An 18,443-nucleotide genomic window follows, 5' to 3' on the forward strand; every position below is an offset into this window, starting at 1 on the left:
ATTAAAGTTACTGCAGGGTTGATACTGAATTGAAATAGGGGGGGGGGATGTAGGTCAGACAAGAGGAGGTTGTAATAGTCAAGATGGGAAATAGCGTACCTCCCAACATGACCTTCTCCAGTAGGGACACAATGCTCTGCTCCCGGACTTCCCTCTTAATCTATGATTGTCGACACCTGTTTTGAGGTTAATGGATAGGAAAGGTGTTTCAGCACAAGTGATGGCAATCATAAATTAAGAGGGAAGTCCAGGAGCAGAGCATTCTGTCCTCCTGGAGAAGGTCATGTTGGGAGGTATGAAATAATGAGATACCTGCTGAGAGTTTTGGTAGCAAGAAGGGTATCTGAAGGTCTTATCCTTACCAGTGGCGGATCCAGGGTGTGGCAATCTGGGCAAACGCCCCCGTAACACACGCACCTTGTCCTTCTACCTTGTCTCCTCCCCAAGGCTGAGTTTTCAGCTGGCTCCACCTCTCTTCTTCGGGCACCCGCAACTTTCCTCTTCTCCGCCTTGTCCTTCTATCTTCTCTAATCCCCAGGGCTGAACTCGCAGCCGACTCTGCCTCTCTTCTTCGAGGAGCCGCAACTTCTTTCTTCCCGGGACTGGGTTCTCAGCCCCAGCAAAGAAACTGAAGTTGCAGCTATGCGAAGGGCAAGAGGTGTGTGTGCCGAGCAGTAAATGTCCTCACACATTTTGGTTTAGCCTATACCAGCACACTGTTCATTTGTGTCGTTATTTCTATTTTTATACATAAATTGCTGGTTATTTATTTCAGTACTGTACCTGTGTCATTCACTAGTATCCCGGTTTAAAGGGATAGTAACCAATCAGACTCTGTCTATAATTTTCTCGGATGCAACAGAGTAGCGGTTCTCAAACTTTGGAGTCTATTTACTGAGCATTTGAGAGAGATAAAGTGAAGCGAGATAAATTTCCAGCCAATCTATCTGCCACGTTACAGGATGTGTTTGAAAAATGAAAGTTAGGAGCTGGTTGGTTGGTACTCTCTCTTTCTCCACTTTATCTCTCTTATGCGCCCTACACACTGAGCGATGTTGCAGGACGATATGAACGTTCTCGTTCATTCATGAACAAGAAATCGTTCATATTGCTCGGTGTGTATGCACCAACGATGAACGATGTGCGGTTGTTCATGGTCGTTCATCGTTGGTTTTCCGACGTTCTGCAAAGTCAATTTGGACGATATCGAGATCGATCATCGTCCAAATTGCTGCCGTCGCTCAGTGTGTGGGGCGCATTAGTAAATAGACCTTTGACCCTCAGGACCTCAGTATCCATGTCACCTAGCAGGTGCACAGGTGTATTCATTACTCACTGAAACATTTTAAAAGATCCACAGGTGGAGCAAATTATCTCGCTAGTGGGCCTGTGAGGAGACCTGGAAAACATGAACTGTTTGGGGTCTTAAGGACCAAGTTTGAGAACCCATGCAATTTAAAATGCTTTTTAAAAAAAAAAAAATTCTTAAAAAAAAAACTACTTTCTGGTTATTGTACAGGAGATATCAGCTATCAGTGTTTATTTTTCTTAACATAGATTTGTGGTATGTGCCTCATGCAAAAAAAGAGAAAAGAAAAGAAAAAACAATCATTTGCATGATCATTATTTGCAAAGACTAAACCTTGAACGTCTGTGTGGGAGAGTTTGTACGTTGTGTTTGAGTAGAGCTGAATCATCACTGCTCCAAATATATGTCTTGAAACACATGTTCCTGCAGGCTGGCTTTTGCTCCTAAAGCATTAAGAACAGAGAGGTCTCTGAAGGGACTGTACGCCCACTCTCCTGTACCCGTTACTTCTCCTGATGCCCCATACAGCATTGAATGCCCCCTAACCTTCAACGTCAAAACCATGAATGTAGTTCCAAGCATGGAATAATGAGCATGGGTACACCACATTGAAGCATTTACAAAACCTAGGCTCCCCCAACACCCCATTTGATCCGTTGAATGGCTATAAGGCAGGATACTGAGCTGGTGTGTGTGTGTGTGTGGGGGGGGGGGGATATTGAGCGCAAAAGGCCTGCCATGTAGGTTCAGCCTTGCCACCAAGATCACAAGAACTTTCCCCGATGCCGAATGTAGAGAAGAGCCCAGTTTTCACAACCTACCCACATGCCAACTTACTATCCAACAGCTTGCAACTGCTGGAACTGCAGGCCAGTCCCCTATAATCGGTACAGTTCCATCTACATCAGAACAATTGTTAGCTCCTCAGAGCAGGGCCCTCTGTCCTCTTGTTGTCAAAGTCCTCACATTTCACTCGCAGCTCTCTCCTACTCAGCAAACATCTATACCCGCATATTCTCCTGCTGGTAAAGGGTCCTCTCTATCTATGGCCGCCAGCCCCAAGTAGTACGATGATTACTCCCTCACTACTTACATCTAAGCTGCATTATGTATGAGAATTGTGGTGCTCTTTGTTACCTGTACTCTATTTTTTATATTTTTACTGTAATATTAATTTCTGTCTCCCTGTACTGTTCTATTGTACGTCCTTTGTGCAGCGCTGCGAAACACTTGTGGCGCCTTATAAATAAAATGTAATAATAACAACAATTGGGAGGTATTATTATTATTATTATTATTATCCTTTATTTATATGGCGCCACAAGGATTCCGCAGCGCCCAATTACAGAGTACATATGCACATAATCAAAACAGGAAAACGGTGACTTACAGTTGAAGACAATATAGGACAAGTACAGGGTAACTAAGCATAACTACACCAGTAAATGACATAGAGATAAGTTCCAGGTGGCCAAAATACTGTGCGATTTGGGCAGTTGAGGATTATTAAAGCAAGAAAAGGATAAGCACATGAGGGAAGAGGGCCCTGCTCGTGAGAGCTTACATTCTAAGGGGAGGGGTAGATAGACAGGGGTGACACAGATGGGGTACATAGAGAGCGTGGAACAGAGGGTTAGGATGAGAGTTGCTGGGTTTGGTAAAGAAATGGGTCTTAAGAGCCCGTTTGAAGTTTTGTAGAGAGGTGGAGAGTCTGAGGGGGAGAGGTAAAGAATTCCAGAGGAAGGGAGCAGCACGTGAAAAATCTTGGAGATAGGAGTGGGAGGAAGTAATCAGAAGACAGGAGAGTCGGCGTGCATTAGCAGAGCGAAGAGGACGGGTGGGAGAGTAAAGGGAGATAAGGTCAGAGGAGATAGTCGTGCCATCAATGGATGATGAGATTGTGGGAGGTGAAGTTGTGCGGGAGGGTGAGAAGATGATCAGCTCAGTGTTAGACATGTTGAGTTTAAGAAAGCGCTAGGACATCCAGGAAGAGATAGCAGAGAGACAGTTAGAGGTACGAGTGAGGAGAGCCGGGGAGAGATCAGGGGAGGAGAGGTAGATTTGAGTGTCATCAGCATAGAGGTGATACTGGAAGTTAAAAGAACTAATGAGGTCACCTAAACAGGACGTATAGAGAGAGAAAAGGAGAGGACCAAGAACAGAACCTTGGGGGACACCAACAGTTAGTGGAAGTGGGGGCGAGGTAGCATCATGAGAGGAGACAGAGAAGTAACGATCAGAGAGGTAGGAGGACAGCCAGGAGAGGGCAGTGTCACGCAGACCAAAAGAGCAAAGGATTTGCAGAAGGAGAGGGTGGTCCACAGTGTCAAAAGCAGCAGAGAGGTCAAGAAGAATAAGCAGAGAATAGTGGCCCTTAGATTTGGCTGCATGGTGGTCATTGCAGACTTTTGTGAGAGCAATTTCAGTGGAGAGAGCGGAAACCAGACTGGAATGGGTCAAGCAGTGAGTGAGAGGAAAGAAAGGCAGTGAGGCGATTATAGACAATACGCTCAAGGAGTTTGGAGGCAAAGGGGAGGAGAGAGATGGGTCGATAGTTGGAGAGAGTGTTAGGATCAAGGGTAGGTTTTTTAAGAATAGGGGAGACAAGAGCATGCTTGTAGGCAGAGGGGACAGTGCCTGATGAGAGGGACAGATTGAGAAGGTGGGCAAGATGGGAACAGGCAGAAGGAGAGAGGTAGCGGAGGAGGTGGGAGGGGATAGGGTCGAGTGGGGAGGTTGTGGGGGGGGGGGGAGGGAGGAATGTATGAGGGCCATGACTTCCTCTCCAGATACATGGGAGAAAGATGTCAGAGTTGGTAAGAGGGGAGGGGTGGCAAAGGATGGGTGGTGGCTGGTTGCTGGTCTGGTGGGATGTGATGTCCTGACGTATGTTGTCAATCTTGGATGTGAAATAAGTGGCAAAGTCAAGAGCAGACAATGAGGAAGGGAGAGGAGGTGTGTTTCTAATGGGTGTGGTATAGCACATAGACAGTTAAAAGATAGACAGTCATAAGGTAGACACCATATGGTGACAGTCAAAAGTCAGACAGGGTCATAAGTCAGACACACACACAAACAAACAAAAAATTGTGTTTTTAAACATTTTTAACCCAAATTTGGTGAAATTCGGCCCCGTGAGTGCTCTGTGTCTCGCTCCGCGCTGCTCGGTACAGCTTTACTAAAAGGTATTAGTTTGTGACATGGATAGTAAATGAGACAAAAGTTGAAAAAAAAAACACACAAAAAATAAATAAAACATTTTTTTGTATCTTATGACCCTGTCTGACTTTTGACCCTGTCTGACTTTTGACCATATGGTGTCTACCTAATGACTGTGTATCATTTAACTGTCTGTCTATAGACTGGAACCTGTTTCAAATACAGTACTGGACTTACAGCATTTGGTCTTCTGCAATATTTTCATAATACTTTGTTTTATCTTCCGGTCTTGCTTCTGTATTTATCGGCGAGGCTTCATTTCTGTTAAGACAGACCCAGTCCTTAGAGAACAATCAGATGATGCTGCGTCTAAGGCAGTGGTTCCCATACTGTGTGCTGTGCCTCCCTGGCGTGCCTCAGGACACTAGCAGGGGGTGCCTCAGGATACTAGCAGGGGTGCCTCAGGATACTAGCAGGGGTGCCTCAGGATACTAGCAGGGGTGCCTCAGGATACTAGCAGGGGTGCCTCAGGACACTTGCAGGGGCGCCTCAGGACACTTGCAGGGGCGCCTCAGGACACTTGCAGGGGCGCTTCAGGACACTTGCATTGATGCCGTGGGTTGGTGGTCCAAGACCAATTCAAACTATTTTTGGTCAAAGTAATAGACAAAACCAGAAAGGGAGGAACCACTGGGAAGGGTTAGGGATCGGCACCCACAAGGACTACCGAAACCCATGACTCCTAACAATAAGCAAAACTGGGCCAAAATTAGATCTTCCCCGATTCACCTTTGCATCTGTTCAGACATGCCCACCCACCTACAAAGCCACACTCATTTATTGCTAAGCCACACCCTTTATAATGTCTCGGAATGGGTACTATAAGGAGGCATGAGAACCTGAGTACAATACCTATAGAACTCCCAACATTACCAAGGAAAGATGGAAAAAAAAGAACAAACCTTGCCCTTATCCAAACCTTGCCCTTATCCAAACCTTGCCCTTATCCAGACAGATCATTCTCCGATCCAACTACTAACACCACCAATAGACCATGTTAGTTACTGTAGGTCCACAAATCATTGGAACTGATGGGGAAGACTTGTTTCAGGGACTCCTTCTTTCTCCACTTTAACAGTACAAAGGTTCAGGTCATATAACTGTTAGGCATGGCTGTACTTAGGGAGGGGCGACAAGGGTGGTCATCCCGTGGCCCCCACACCCAGGTGCGGAGCTGTCTCCACCATCCTTGTGGCTCAGGTGTTTATTAACAGCGGCCGCCGAGGAGGGTGTCCCATGTACACCAGTCCCATGTCTCGCGGGATATGTATTGAAATCCCGCGAGACACTGACTGTGGCTTCTGCTGCACGCTGGACCTGTGTGACACCCGGTGACACCCGTGGCGGTCAGGATCTCCGGGGACCGCACCTCCTCCAGAACGGGATCCTTTGCACCGTTGCACTACTCTCCTCTCCCAGCATCCACCATAGCCAGTGGTTAGTGTGTGTCTGTGGGGGGATGGGGTAAGGGGTCTTTGTCAGCTATCGTAGTAGTGGGGGCCCCACCAACTTCATTGCCCCTGGGCCCCCACCAGCATTAATCCGGCCCTGCTGTTAGCGATCTATTTACTAAGCCTTGGATAGAGATAAAGTGGACGGAGATAAAGTACCAGCCAATCAGATGCTACAGTAAATACCATGTCACAGGCTGGGTTTGAAAAATGACGGGAGCTGGTTGGCTGGTGCTTTATGTCCGTGCACTTTATCTCCAAGGCTTAGTAAATAGACCCCTATGTGTTGTACTGCACGGTAGCTGATCGCGACTGCTATAGAACCTATGATGCGGAATATTCCTATAAATAGGGTGTTCCCCGGACTTGACCCCAGTAGTTTAGTGTTGCTTAAAGCACAAGTGCAAACAGTAGCAGGAAACGGAGCAAGAAACAAACACACAGACCAACTAGACAGAACAAAACAATGAGAAGAACCAGGGACAGGCTAAGGTCCAAAGGAAATTAGTGCAGAGAATGGCCAAATGACAAGCACAACTCTGGGGAGGCAGAAGACTGGAGCAAGGTTCAAAAAGGCAGGCAGAGGTCAAAGGGTAGTGTAGATCGTTCCTTCTTCAGGATCCCCTATGCCACAACAGAGGGGTGCAGTATGTGTTGCCGGCGGAATCCCAACCGCCGGCATACAGACAGCTGGGCGAGTGCAAATGAGCCCCTTGCGGGCTTGCTGCGCTCGCCACTCTACGGGCACGGTAGCGCGCCACGCTATCTATTCCCTGAAGGAAGTCAAGGTGAAATATGGTTGCCTAGCAACCTCAGTACACTTTCCCGTTTCCTTCCCATTTCCTTCTCTTTCTCCCATCTGTCGCTATGGGGCATATTCAGTTGGCCATCTGCATTTTTCCCTCATGGTAGATCCATAGATTCTGCGTTACATGCTGGAGTCTATGGTTTTCCCAGCACGGTAAACCCCATAGGGAGCATTTACCATGGAATTTTCCTTCTAACACCCTTCTTTCTCCCTTCTTTCTCTCTCTCTCCCCCTCTTCCTCCCTTCTTTCTCTCTCTCTCTCCCCCTCTTCCTCCCTTCTTTCTCTCTCTCCCCCTCTTCCTCCCTTCTTTCTCTCTCTCCCCCTCTTCCTCCCATGTCTCTCTCCCCTCTACCTCCCCCCTCTCTCTCTCTCCCCCTCTTCCTCTCATGTCTCTCTCCCCCTCTTCCTCCCATGTCTCTCTCCCCTCTACCTCCCCCCTCTCTCTCTCTCCCCCTCTTCCTCCCATGTCTCTCTCCCCTCTACCTCCCACCTCTCTCTCTCCCCTCTTTCTCCCATCTCTCTGTTTTCTACATGTGCGATGGGTAACGCCTCTTCTATCTTGGCAGTGAGAGGCTGGCATGTAGTGAAGTCTTTGCCTCCCGGCTCTGTGGCTCACCCCTGCAGCATATTTCCCCTGGGTGCGTCTGGCAGTTGCAGGGAGCTGTCAGTTAGATGGACACCATACTCCTCTCTTATGTAATAGATATTAGATAAGTCATAGGATGATTATTAAAATAATATTGGTCTTCTTGAACCTTCAGACTGGGATTTAGAGCTATTGATTTATGGACTAGATAAACTATACTTTAGAAGATCGTAAACACAAATTTAACAGTACTGGGAACAGATCAGTTTGCGGTTGCTGGACAAAGTTGTGTTGTACATTTTATAGGTACGACTGCTGGGATAAAGTATTGTAAATGAAGTGTGTGTGTATGTACATGTATGTTTAGAAGTATGCATGTATGTATATCTGTAAGTATGAAGTATTTATTTTCTATCTCAAAAGTGGATTACCATCACAAATCCAGATTACCTTTATACTCAATTTTACATAAATGCAGACAACACGTTTCAGAAATGTTGACATGGTCATATTGTATATATTACAGGTGTGTGTATATATATATATATATATATATATATATATCTTTCTCTCTCTCTATATATATATATGTATAGAGAGAGAGAGAGAGAGAGAGAGAGAGAGAGAGAGAGAGAATGAAAATAGAGGAAATTGGCACCTTGGGATTGTATTGACCCCAGAAATTAAAAACCTTTTCAAGGTTTCACAACTATGGGGGTCATTCCAACTTGTTCGCTCGTTGCCGATTTTCGCAACGGAGCGATTAATGCGAAAATGCGCATGCGCATGGTACGCAGTGCGCATGCGCTAAGTATTTTAGCTCAAAATTTAGTAGATTTACTCACGGCAGAACGAAGAAATTTCATCGTTGAAGTGATCGTAGTCTGATTGACAGGAAGTGGGTGTTTCTGGGCGGATACTCAGCGTTTTCACGGCGTTTGCGGAAAAACGCAGGAGTGCCAGAGAAAAACGCGGGAGTGTCTGGAGAAACGGGGGAGTGGCTGGCCGAACGCAGGGCGTGTTTGTGACGTCAAACCAGGAACGAAACTGACTGAACTGATCGCTAATCGTGAGTAGGTCCGGAGCTACTCAGAAACTGCTAAGAATTATTTATTCGCAATTCTGCTAATCTTTCATTCGCAATTCTGCTAAGCTAAGATTCACTCCCAGAGGGCGGCGGCCTAGCGTGTGCAATGCTGCTAAAATCTGCTAGCGAGCGAACAACTCGGAATCACCCTCTATGTGTCAACAAGTTTAAAACATACTGATCAACTGTTCCTTTATAAAAATTTATTTAAAACAATCGTTAGCATAATTAATGTCCATAACATGTCATCAACAGTAAAATACGGTTCTCCCACATTAACTGACTTATCGAAGACAGAGAAAAGTATAGGTGGATCTCTACTCTTCTTCTTCCTTATCAAAAACTCGGGAGTAACATCAGATACAACAGAATGATAACCCAATGCGTTTCGTCTTGTACCAAGACTTCATCAGGGGTGTATCTCTGATTGTAGCAAATTATGATCAACAGACTAGAATGGGCCCAGATAATCAATCGGGAATGTTTGAAAGGAGAATTCCAACATCACTAAGGATTACTGTGGTAATATCAATCCAGCCTAATGGGTCCACTCCACATGTATCAAAAACGCTCCAATGTTAGAGATATACAAATGGACAGAGGACTTCGCAAGCTCATAAATAACGAACCCTATAGACCAACTAAAGGTGTATAATTCTGTAAAGGGAGAAATTATCCTCGCTAATTCATATAGATGTGGAACCCTCCAGAGGAAAGTCAGTAGTGGCCCAGCATCCATGCAATCCCCATGCAATGGGGCAGGGCCTGACATGCGGGGCGGACTAGCCCTGTGCTGGGTGTCCAACCCCCCCCTCCCCCTTCCCGCCCGCATGTCAGGGTGGCTGATCGTAGATGCGCTAAATTTTGCACATCTACGATCAGGTCTGAATCACCCCCTATATTGCCTGACAAAGGTATAGCAAAGCCTTGTAGCAGAATAATGTCCTTGCTTTCACCTTTCAATGGCGCCACATCTGTGCTGTGAGTGTTCTTCCTCTTCATTCATTATCAATTCATAGCTTGTTTCTTTTTTCTATGTATTCCTATACTTTGCTGTCCATTTACATTAAGTTTATAGTTGTGTTGTTGTTTTCTCTGTTTCAGAGCTTAACTAGAAGCAATATTTTCCAGCCTTGCTTATAATCCAGTGCTAACCTGGGGGGCTGGCTCCCTAGGGTGAGCTTGAAATATATATATAGGGCAGTCAGGATGACAGAGAGGGAGTTCTGTGGGAGATATAACTGAAAATATAAACTAAGGGGACATTGATAAACACATGTATGTCATACCTGTGTGTGCCCTATACACATCAGCCAAACATTGCCTATATTATCTTATATAGGGCCCGTCACAGGGTGTGCAGACGTCGTGGATGGGTTAGCAAGTCTGTTTAATCAAAATAGTCTATTGTTGTTGTATAGAACTACAAGAGAAAAGCTAGTAGAAGTCCATTTTAAAGAACTGTAATTCCCTCACGTAACCTGACAACAGGGCGGATTGTCAAGGAGGCGGCTAAAAAATAGGTTCTCTGTAGTTCTACCTGCCCAGGTAACCAGGTCAAATGCAAAAGATTTAATGCCTCCTTTAGTGGCGTGCCCATTGCTTCCTTAATAGAGGGTTATTATTACCAGTTAGTTATATAGCGCACACATATTCCGCAGCACTGTACAGAGAATATTTGGCCATTCACATCAGTCCCTGCCCCAGTGGAGCTTACACTCTATATTCCCTACCACATGTACACACAGACACATTCACGCTAGGGTTAATTTTGTTGGGATCCAATTAACCTACCAGTATATTTTTGGATTGTGGGAGGAAGCCGGAGTACCCGGAGGAAACCCACACAAGCACAGGGAGAACATACAAACTCCACACAGTTAGGGCTATGGTGGGAATCGAACCCATGACCTCAGTGCTGTGAGGCAGTAATGCTAACCATTACACCATCCGTACTGCCCAGGTTAGGTTGCACCAATGCTATTGTTCCAGTAAAAAAATATCCTTCCATTAAATTGCAGTAGATAACACAGTAAAAAAAATTCCCTTCAATTCAATTGCTGGAGGTAACATGAGTGTATAATCTGCTCACCAAGGTGATGTTCCATCTCACTATAGTGAGCAGGGACCAGCCTTCCAAACTCCCGTGAGTTTGTACAATCATACAAGCTACTACCAACCCCCCCCCAGACCCCCCACAGCCGCCAGTGCCGCACACATCTCCTGCCAGTCTGCCAGTATACTATGCCACCAAAATAAAAGCTCTTGATAAGATTATCATGCATTAATTAGATAGACATATGAGTTTAGGAGGAGGTAATGGAAAAGAGGAAGCAAGCAATGGAACTGTACTAATTGGTGCAATCTGCAAACGCATCTACTAGCAGGATTGAAAAAAATGAGTAAAAAAAAAGTTTAGGCATAATGTATATTAAAATATTATTTGAAAGAATAGTATTTGAGTAACAACTTCTTACAGGCAATAGCTGTCTGTAACTTTGCAGAGCCCTGGAGGTGTCACCACAAGCAGAACATAAATTCCTGTCTTTGTAGACTGAGTTGTTTGTATAGAATTGGCCTAATCCTATTCCTGCAGGTAATAAATCGAGGCCCAGGGTCTCTTACATGCTTAGTGAGCTGGCTGTTTTAGTGTCATACCTGAAGACCTGGATCATTTCAGTTGAATCACAAATGTTATGACCCAGCCGTGTACTGATGTGGCTGATCGGCAGTGCTAATATTAAGCCGCGTACGAAACATGCGTGCACAGTTTCAGACCTTTATAAGCCTCAAACAAGTTTAGCTTTGCTTTCCTTGCTAAATATTTCTCTTTAGCGGTTATATTAATGTTACGTACCAAAAGATCCAGTCTCTTCTAATAAATCCTGTTATTTCCAAAATAATAAAAAAATGATGCTTCTTATAATGTGCAAAACAGGCTTTACTGGGGATCTCCGAGAGGTCTTTGTAATGTATCACAGGAATCTATCGCTGACATCTTTTTTGCGAGGTTTGGCAGGTCAAACAGAGCCTTCGATTTGTATCTACAACTAAATTAAAACATGTAATAAAAGTCTGTGTTCTGGTTAGTTTCACTTGTCAGAAAAGTCATGTCCTTCTTCATTCCGAAGTGAGAAAGATGTGCAAAATATAAAACGCATTCATTAAAGTGTAGCTCCACTCAAACATGATTTGAACGTCTTCATTTACCCTTATGCTGGGTATTACAGCGTTCTACTGCTGCTGCTCCACTTTGTCAGTCCTTGCATTGTTTGCCGATATTTAAACAAATTAAATATAAAATACTTCTGCATACATACAAGGCTCTGATCCAAACTACACAGACATACATCTCTCCGCCTATCGATAAATATTTCCCAGGTTGATCCCCCTGCTCCGTGCAATGGGCCTGATTCTGATTTGCAATCAAAGAAAAAAAATTCAAGTAACTGGGCAAAACCATGTTCCACTGCCGGTGGGGCAGATGTAACATGTGCAGAGAGAGTTAGATTTGGGTGGGGGGTGTCCAAACTGAAATATAAATTGCTGTGTAAATATAAAGCTAACATTTGTGGGCTACATGCCAAAGCAGACAGTATTTACCCTGCACAGAAAACATATAAATGTATTTACTCCCCTTTTATTGCAACATGGTTTGTGCCAGACACAAAGCTACTTGATTTTTTTTTTGCTTTACTTACAAATCTGAATCAGGCCCAATATCTGCACTTTTCATTCACACACACATTATCTGCTCCCATTCGTGGTTGCAGGACTTTTTCCGGCTTTGCCCACTCTGTGCCCTCCCACGCACAATAAGACTTTCCTCTAGTCTCCAAAGCTTAAGCGTTCCCTGTACACTCAGCTCTGCAGGCAGGTTATCATATTCCAGAACCACCCACATATACCTCCATAACATATTCTACCCAATTACATCCTCTATATCATACATGCCGACATCCTGGCTGCTCTCTCCGGGAGAGAGCAGCCAGGTCGGCTCAGCAGGGGGGCGGGGTTATGACACGGATAGGGGGCGGGCGGAGGCAAAACAGGGACGGGCGGAGGCGGAACAGGGGAGGGGTTATCGTGGCACTTCATTTAAGCCACGCCCCCTGCTATGTAATGCCGCGATTACCGGCATTATACAGCAGGGGGTGTTGCTATGATGACGCGATTCAGCAAGAATCGCGTCATCGACTGCCCGGACCGCCCACTTTACTCACTAAGTGGGCGGCCGGGCAGGGGGGCCCCTAAAAAATCGGGAGACTTGCCTGCTCTTCCGGGGGGGCGGGAGGGTCACCTGATTTTCGGGAGCCTCCCGCCCATTCCGGGAGAGTAGGCAAGTATGCTCTATATACAGTCCACATATTACATACATTTTTTTTCTACACTCACACATCCGACTGACCACCTGGTCAACACCACTAAGTTACTGGATCATAAGGCCCACCAAGAATCTTTTACCTTTGCAATCTGACTACACCATAGGTTCTCAAACTCGGCCCTCAGGATCCCAAACAGTTCATGTTTTCCAGGTATCCTCACATAAGCCCAAATTTATTGAGTCTTAAAAAGTGATAAGTTGGAGACGGATTTTTTTGGGGGGGGGACTATATAGTCAAAATCATAAGAAAAATTAGTGCAGATCGCAAGGTGAAAGTCACCTTGCGATGCCGATTCGATGCCGATGTGCGGTCCCACGCGGTCGGCATCGCAAGAATAGATAGACTGTGCAGGCAAGTCAATTTTGACTATCTCTATAGAAGAGATAGTCAAAACTGACACTTAGCTAAAATCGCACATAGTCAGTATCGCAAGCACATAATGAGTGTGCTTGCAATACTGACTATGTGCCGACCTAGCCCCTGTCGCATAGTGAGAATCGGGCATAGCCCGAATGTCACCGTGTGTATGGGCCATTATTCTAGCACGGCTGTTTTTAAATTCTAGCTGTTTGAATGCACTACGTATTGGGTTAGACCAGTCACAGACAACGCTATACACTACTGTGGCTGCTCTAAACTTCAGGAAGGACGCACATTACCACTGAATCTCACGAATAAGTTTGAAAAATACCTTTAATTAAAAAAAAGGCGTTTTAAACGACTGTTACAAGCCACAACTAACACACCTGACAATATAGCAGGATGGAGATGCATTTTGCCCATTACTGATGAAGGGGTTATTCAGAGTTGTTAGCAAATGAAAAAAGTTAGCAATTGGGCAAAACCATGTAGCACTGCAGGTGGAGCCGATGTAACATGTGCAGAGAGAGTTTGATTTGGTTGGGGTGTGGTCAAACTGAAATCTGAATTGCACCCATTCAAATCTAACTCTCTCTGCACATGTTACATCTGATCCACTTGCAGTCAACATGGGCCCTCATTCCGAGTTGTTCGCTCGGTATTTTTCATCGCATCGCAGTGAAAATCTGCTTAGTACGCATGCGCAAAGTTCGCACTGCGACTGCGCCAAGTAACTTTACTATGAAGAAAGTATTTTTACTCACGGCTTTTTCTTCGCTCCGGCGATCGTAATGTGATTGACAGGAAATGGGTGTTACTGGGCGGAAACACGGCGTTTCAGGGGCGTGTGGCTGAAAACGCTACCGTTTCCGGAAAAAACGCAGGAGTGGCCGGAGAAACGGTGGGAGTGCCTGGGCGAACGCTGGGTGTGTTTGTGACGTCAACCAGGAACGACAAGCACTGAAATGATCGCACAGGCAGAGTAAGTCTGGAGCTACTCTGAAACTGCTAAGTAGTTAGTAATCGCAATATTGCAAATACATCGGTCGCAATTTTAAGAAGCTAAGATTCACTCCCAGTAGGCGGCGGCTTAGCGTGTGTAACTCTGCTAAATTCGCCTTGCGACCGATCAACTCGGAATGAGGGCCATGGTTTTGCCCAATTGCTAACTTTTTTGCTTTGCTCTGAATTACCCCTGCTAGACTATCACACTTCAATGTAGTGCACACCTGGGCATGCAGTAATTAGCTGAGCTGTTATTGTGTTAATGCTACAGGATATTCTAACCCGGAAAACTTCATCTCCTGCTCGTCTGTCTGTCCCTGTTTTAAATAATGAACGCAACACGTTTAATGAACCCTAGATGTCACACAGCAGTACTGAGATTGATAAATAGCTTGTGTTTGCCTTTTCCTATTTTTCTGTTCATTTGACATTTATCCATCTGAAACCCAGCAGGAAATTTACTAAGAATCGTTTTTGGGTGAAATTACAAATCGCCCCTAATCGCCGGAACAAAAGCTACACATTTACTAACCTGCGTTTCCACTTGCGTCTTTGTCTTCCGATGGTTTAGTCTTAATTAGAATAGTTTGCACCTGTTGCTTTTTAGAGGTGGTGCATTGAGGTGCGTTTTGTGTGCGGTTTTAGTGGTTTACATTTTTTTGGTGCATTGAGGTGCGATTTTGTAGTGATTTTGGTATGAACTGGGGCGATTTTGCAAAGACAATTCTTAGTAAATGTGCATTTTCATCCTTAGTAAATTTGCGATTAGCAAAATTGTTGCTTTTTCACTAAAAACCGGCGAATCGACCAGAGTTGACCTTTAGTAACTTTCCCCCTCGGTGTTTGCTCCCGTTTGCAGATATCAGGGGTACAATATTGTGGAAACTGTTGTGCGATTAGGAGACAATCAGTCCACGATGAGTATTTGGTCGGCTGTAAGTCAGACCTTGCATGTAGCATAAATCGTCATGACTGGTCTGCACTGCATAGCCTACGCGTTTCGGGATCATATACCTCGTGCCGGAATGCCTCTTCTGTACATATGAGGGTGCCGGTGTAAACGGTGGGTCATCCAAACCACTGGTTTTGTCATTTATTAAAATACAGACTAAACATTTTGCAAAAAATATATATATTTTTTGTGTTACGCTTAAAACTTAAAAAGGAAAAAAATAAAAATGAAATATAAATTAGAAATGTTTCGAACTTGAATTTATGTTTACAAAACAACATCAACAGCCACAGTAGTTACCATGGGGTGTAGTATGGTATGCCGGCAGCCGGGCTCCCAGCGGCCAGCCTACCGGCGCCGGGATCACGACCGCCGGCATACCGACAGCTGGGTGAGCGCAAATGAGCCCCTTGCGGGCACGGTGTGCCGCGCTATTTATTCTCCCTCCAGGGGGGGTCATGATCTCCTAAGAGGGAGAAAAGTTGTCTGTATGCCGGGTGTCAGAATTCCAGTGCCAGTATACTGTATCCCGACAGTCGGCAAACTAAATACCACCCGTTAGAATGATATCACAGACTTAAAAATAAGATCTGTTTATAAATAACTGCAGCAATAAACTTCTCCCTTTGTATCGCAGGTGCCGCGCGTTCTACCCATGAAGAGGAACATCACGCCGGATGCAGGGCGGGCGGAAATTCTGCTAATTAAAAGCTTTAAATATTGTCTGTTTTTTTTTTTTTAACGTTCTCTTCCACATGAGAAAATGCTTTTTCCGGGCATGAATAGAACAGAGAGTCAGCCATTAAGTATCAGTGGAGTAGTTAGCGCTTGTAAGCAACCGTTGGGACTACACTGAACTGTTCCGGCAGCCTTCCTGGAATCGGGCACAGTGCATTCTGCGTACAGTAGTTCCTCCTAATTTAGGATTGAAGTTTTTAGCTAGCCAGCGTGTGAACAGGAGATTTTAGCTCTTACTGTCTCAGCCAAGCACTGCAATAACTAATAACGCGGAATCGTGCAAGGCTTCACGCAGTGTATAAATCCCTCTCGGAATTGCACATGCCATGATTTCCCTGCTGCCTACATTTAAAAAATCATTTGAAATCCTATACATGTTGTCATAATATCATCTTCTAGGGATCGGGAAACAAAATTCTATCCTATTTGTAAATAGCTTTTCATTTTAAGAATCTATAGAAAAAAATGTATCCTTCTCACTTAAGATGTGATTTCATCATATATTAAAGGTGGTAGCAAAAAAACATTTAAAAGCGCTTACATGATTTATTAAACCCATCCCACAAATCTGCTGTGCAAACGCTCAGATTACAGAAAGATGGAACCAAGAGTTTAATGTATCATAGGTGTCTTTCCATAGTCATCGGAGTTCCTCTCAGAGCCAGATGATCTATCAGGCAACATAGGCTCCTGCCTAGGGGCTAGCAAACACTGAGAGGCATACAGTACATAACCCTAATCCGTTTTATGTTTCTAGATGCAGAGGGCAGGAAAAATGGATTCCAAACTGGTACCTGGCCTTGGCCCCCCTGGGTTCTTAACCACGGTCTAAGGTTCTAAACCTGTTCTGTACCTACTGTATTTAATCTATATTGCTGAATTCTGTGTCATTATGGAAGATTGTGCACACAGTGGTATGGATATTTGAAGAGTTATGAAAGAGGGACGGAGTGAATATTGGGAGATGGGGAGGGACGTGGTACCCCCATGCTACGTGAAATAAATATTTCACCTCTAGGTCCAGATTTATCAAGTCTTGGAGAGTGATAAATTGCAAAGTGATAAAGTACCAACCAATCAGCTCCTGTAATTTTTCAAACACAGCCTGTAGCGTGACAGTTAGGAGCTGATTGGCTGGAACTTTACCATTGTGCATTTTTCAAGTCTTGATAAATCTGGGTCCTAGTCTCTGGAATAAACTCATGCAAAGTCTAAAAACAATTAGAACACAAATAACGTCTCTCAAAAATCAGTTTGACAAAAGCCTTTTCCATTTCTGCTGTATTTTTTCCATCTAGTTATCAATAAAATTAGCACTGTGATGTATTACCAAATGATCTATAAATACACTTTTCTTTCTGTACAGAGACAAGCCAGCTATATAGAGACTTCTTGTATACTGTATGTAATGGGGAGAAACTTCATTGTACAACCAGCTATCAGAAAGAAATTGTAACTAATAATTATCTGTGCGTGTATATAGGGCTAAATTTGGTTCCTTTACAAAATATATATTCTTAACAAACAGTATCTAGTTCAGGGTCAGACGTTAAAAGGCTGACAGATTTATCACCAGCTGCACTGGGTTTTGCTCATGAATATTTGAAAGTGAAGGCATTTCCAGCGTGTGGGAGGAGATGAAATTGCTTAAATTAGGTTTCTTTGCATGAAAAAGCCTTTGCCCTGGTTGAAAGACTTGCTTATGAAATGCTACATCTTGTACAACAATTAATTTGTAATAAAGCAGAACAGCTTCGCCTTGCTATAAAGCAAGCTGGAAAAAAAACAAGGTATTGTGTTGTGTAGGAGTCTGTGGGCTTAGCACGCCATGAAATAACAGGCGGAGATGGACAATTGACCGAAAAATGAATCATTTCGATCATCTTGTTGGATACTCTGTGTGTTATAGTATCAGTGTTTTATGACGCACACATATGTCACATTTACTTAGGGTAATGAACGTAGACTGCGGTAGTTGCTTCATTTGAAATAAACGAGTAATTACATTGAGACATTTATGTGTAACGGGTTATGAAGTTTGCCGCAACCAAAGATTACATTGTAATTATTTGGTAACACGTTCGCCTACGTTCCTAGCTTCATTCCCCCCCTATGTGGAGTGTCCGCCTTCTCGTGGGATTATTACAGGAGGGCAGCGACATGACAATGCTGTTACATTTTGTAAGTCTCTTGGAAATCTTTACCTGTATATTTGTGGATGTTACAAATGTGTTGCTGGCCCCTAAAAGAGAAAACATTCTTCCATTGGCTTAAATAGTTGAATGTCAAAAACCTCAATCCCGAGAGAGTACTAGTTATAGAGATATGAGGGTGTAAGGGTACTTTGCAAGCTAATTTAATCCACTGGATGACATACATTTCCAGACGAGGCCATGAAAAGGTCTATAACAATGGTTCTCAAACGTGGTCGTCAGGACCCCAAACAATTCACCTTTTCAAGGTCACCCAGCAGGTGCACAGGTGTAGTCATTACTCAGTGACACATTTTATAAGATCCCCAGGTGGAGCACTTGTGATTTGG

General features: G+C 44.3%; 1 protein-coding gene across 6 annotated transcripts in view; it reads left to right on the top strand.

Annotated features, from left to right (window-relative positions):
- LBHD2 (LBH domain containing 2) overlaps positions 1-17,235 on the top strand; it is an 86,197-nt gene extending 68,962 nt beyond the window's left edge. For all 6 annotated transcript variants that reach the window (XM_063948489.1, XM_063948488.1, XM_063948492.1 and 3 more), the window contains exon 4: positions 15,801-17,235. In XM_063948489.1, the coding sequence (XP_063804559.1) occupies positions 15,801-15,871 (71 nt within the window). In that variant the 3' untranslated portion in view covers positions 15,872-17,235. The remainder of the gene's footprint in view (positions 1-15,800) is intronic.
- The last annotated feature ends 1,208 nt before the right edge of the window (positions 17,236-18,443 follow it).

Source organism: Pseudophryne corroboree, chromosome 12 (genome assembly GCF_028390025.1).
Source record: "Pseudophryne corroboree isolate aPseCor3 chromosome 12, aPseCor3.hap2, whole genome shotgun sequence".
NCBI lineage: Eukaryota > Metazoa > Chordata > Amphibia > Anura > Myobatrachidae > Pseudophryne > Pseudophryne corroboree.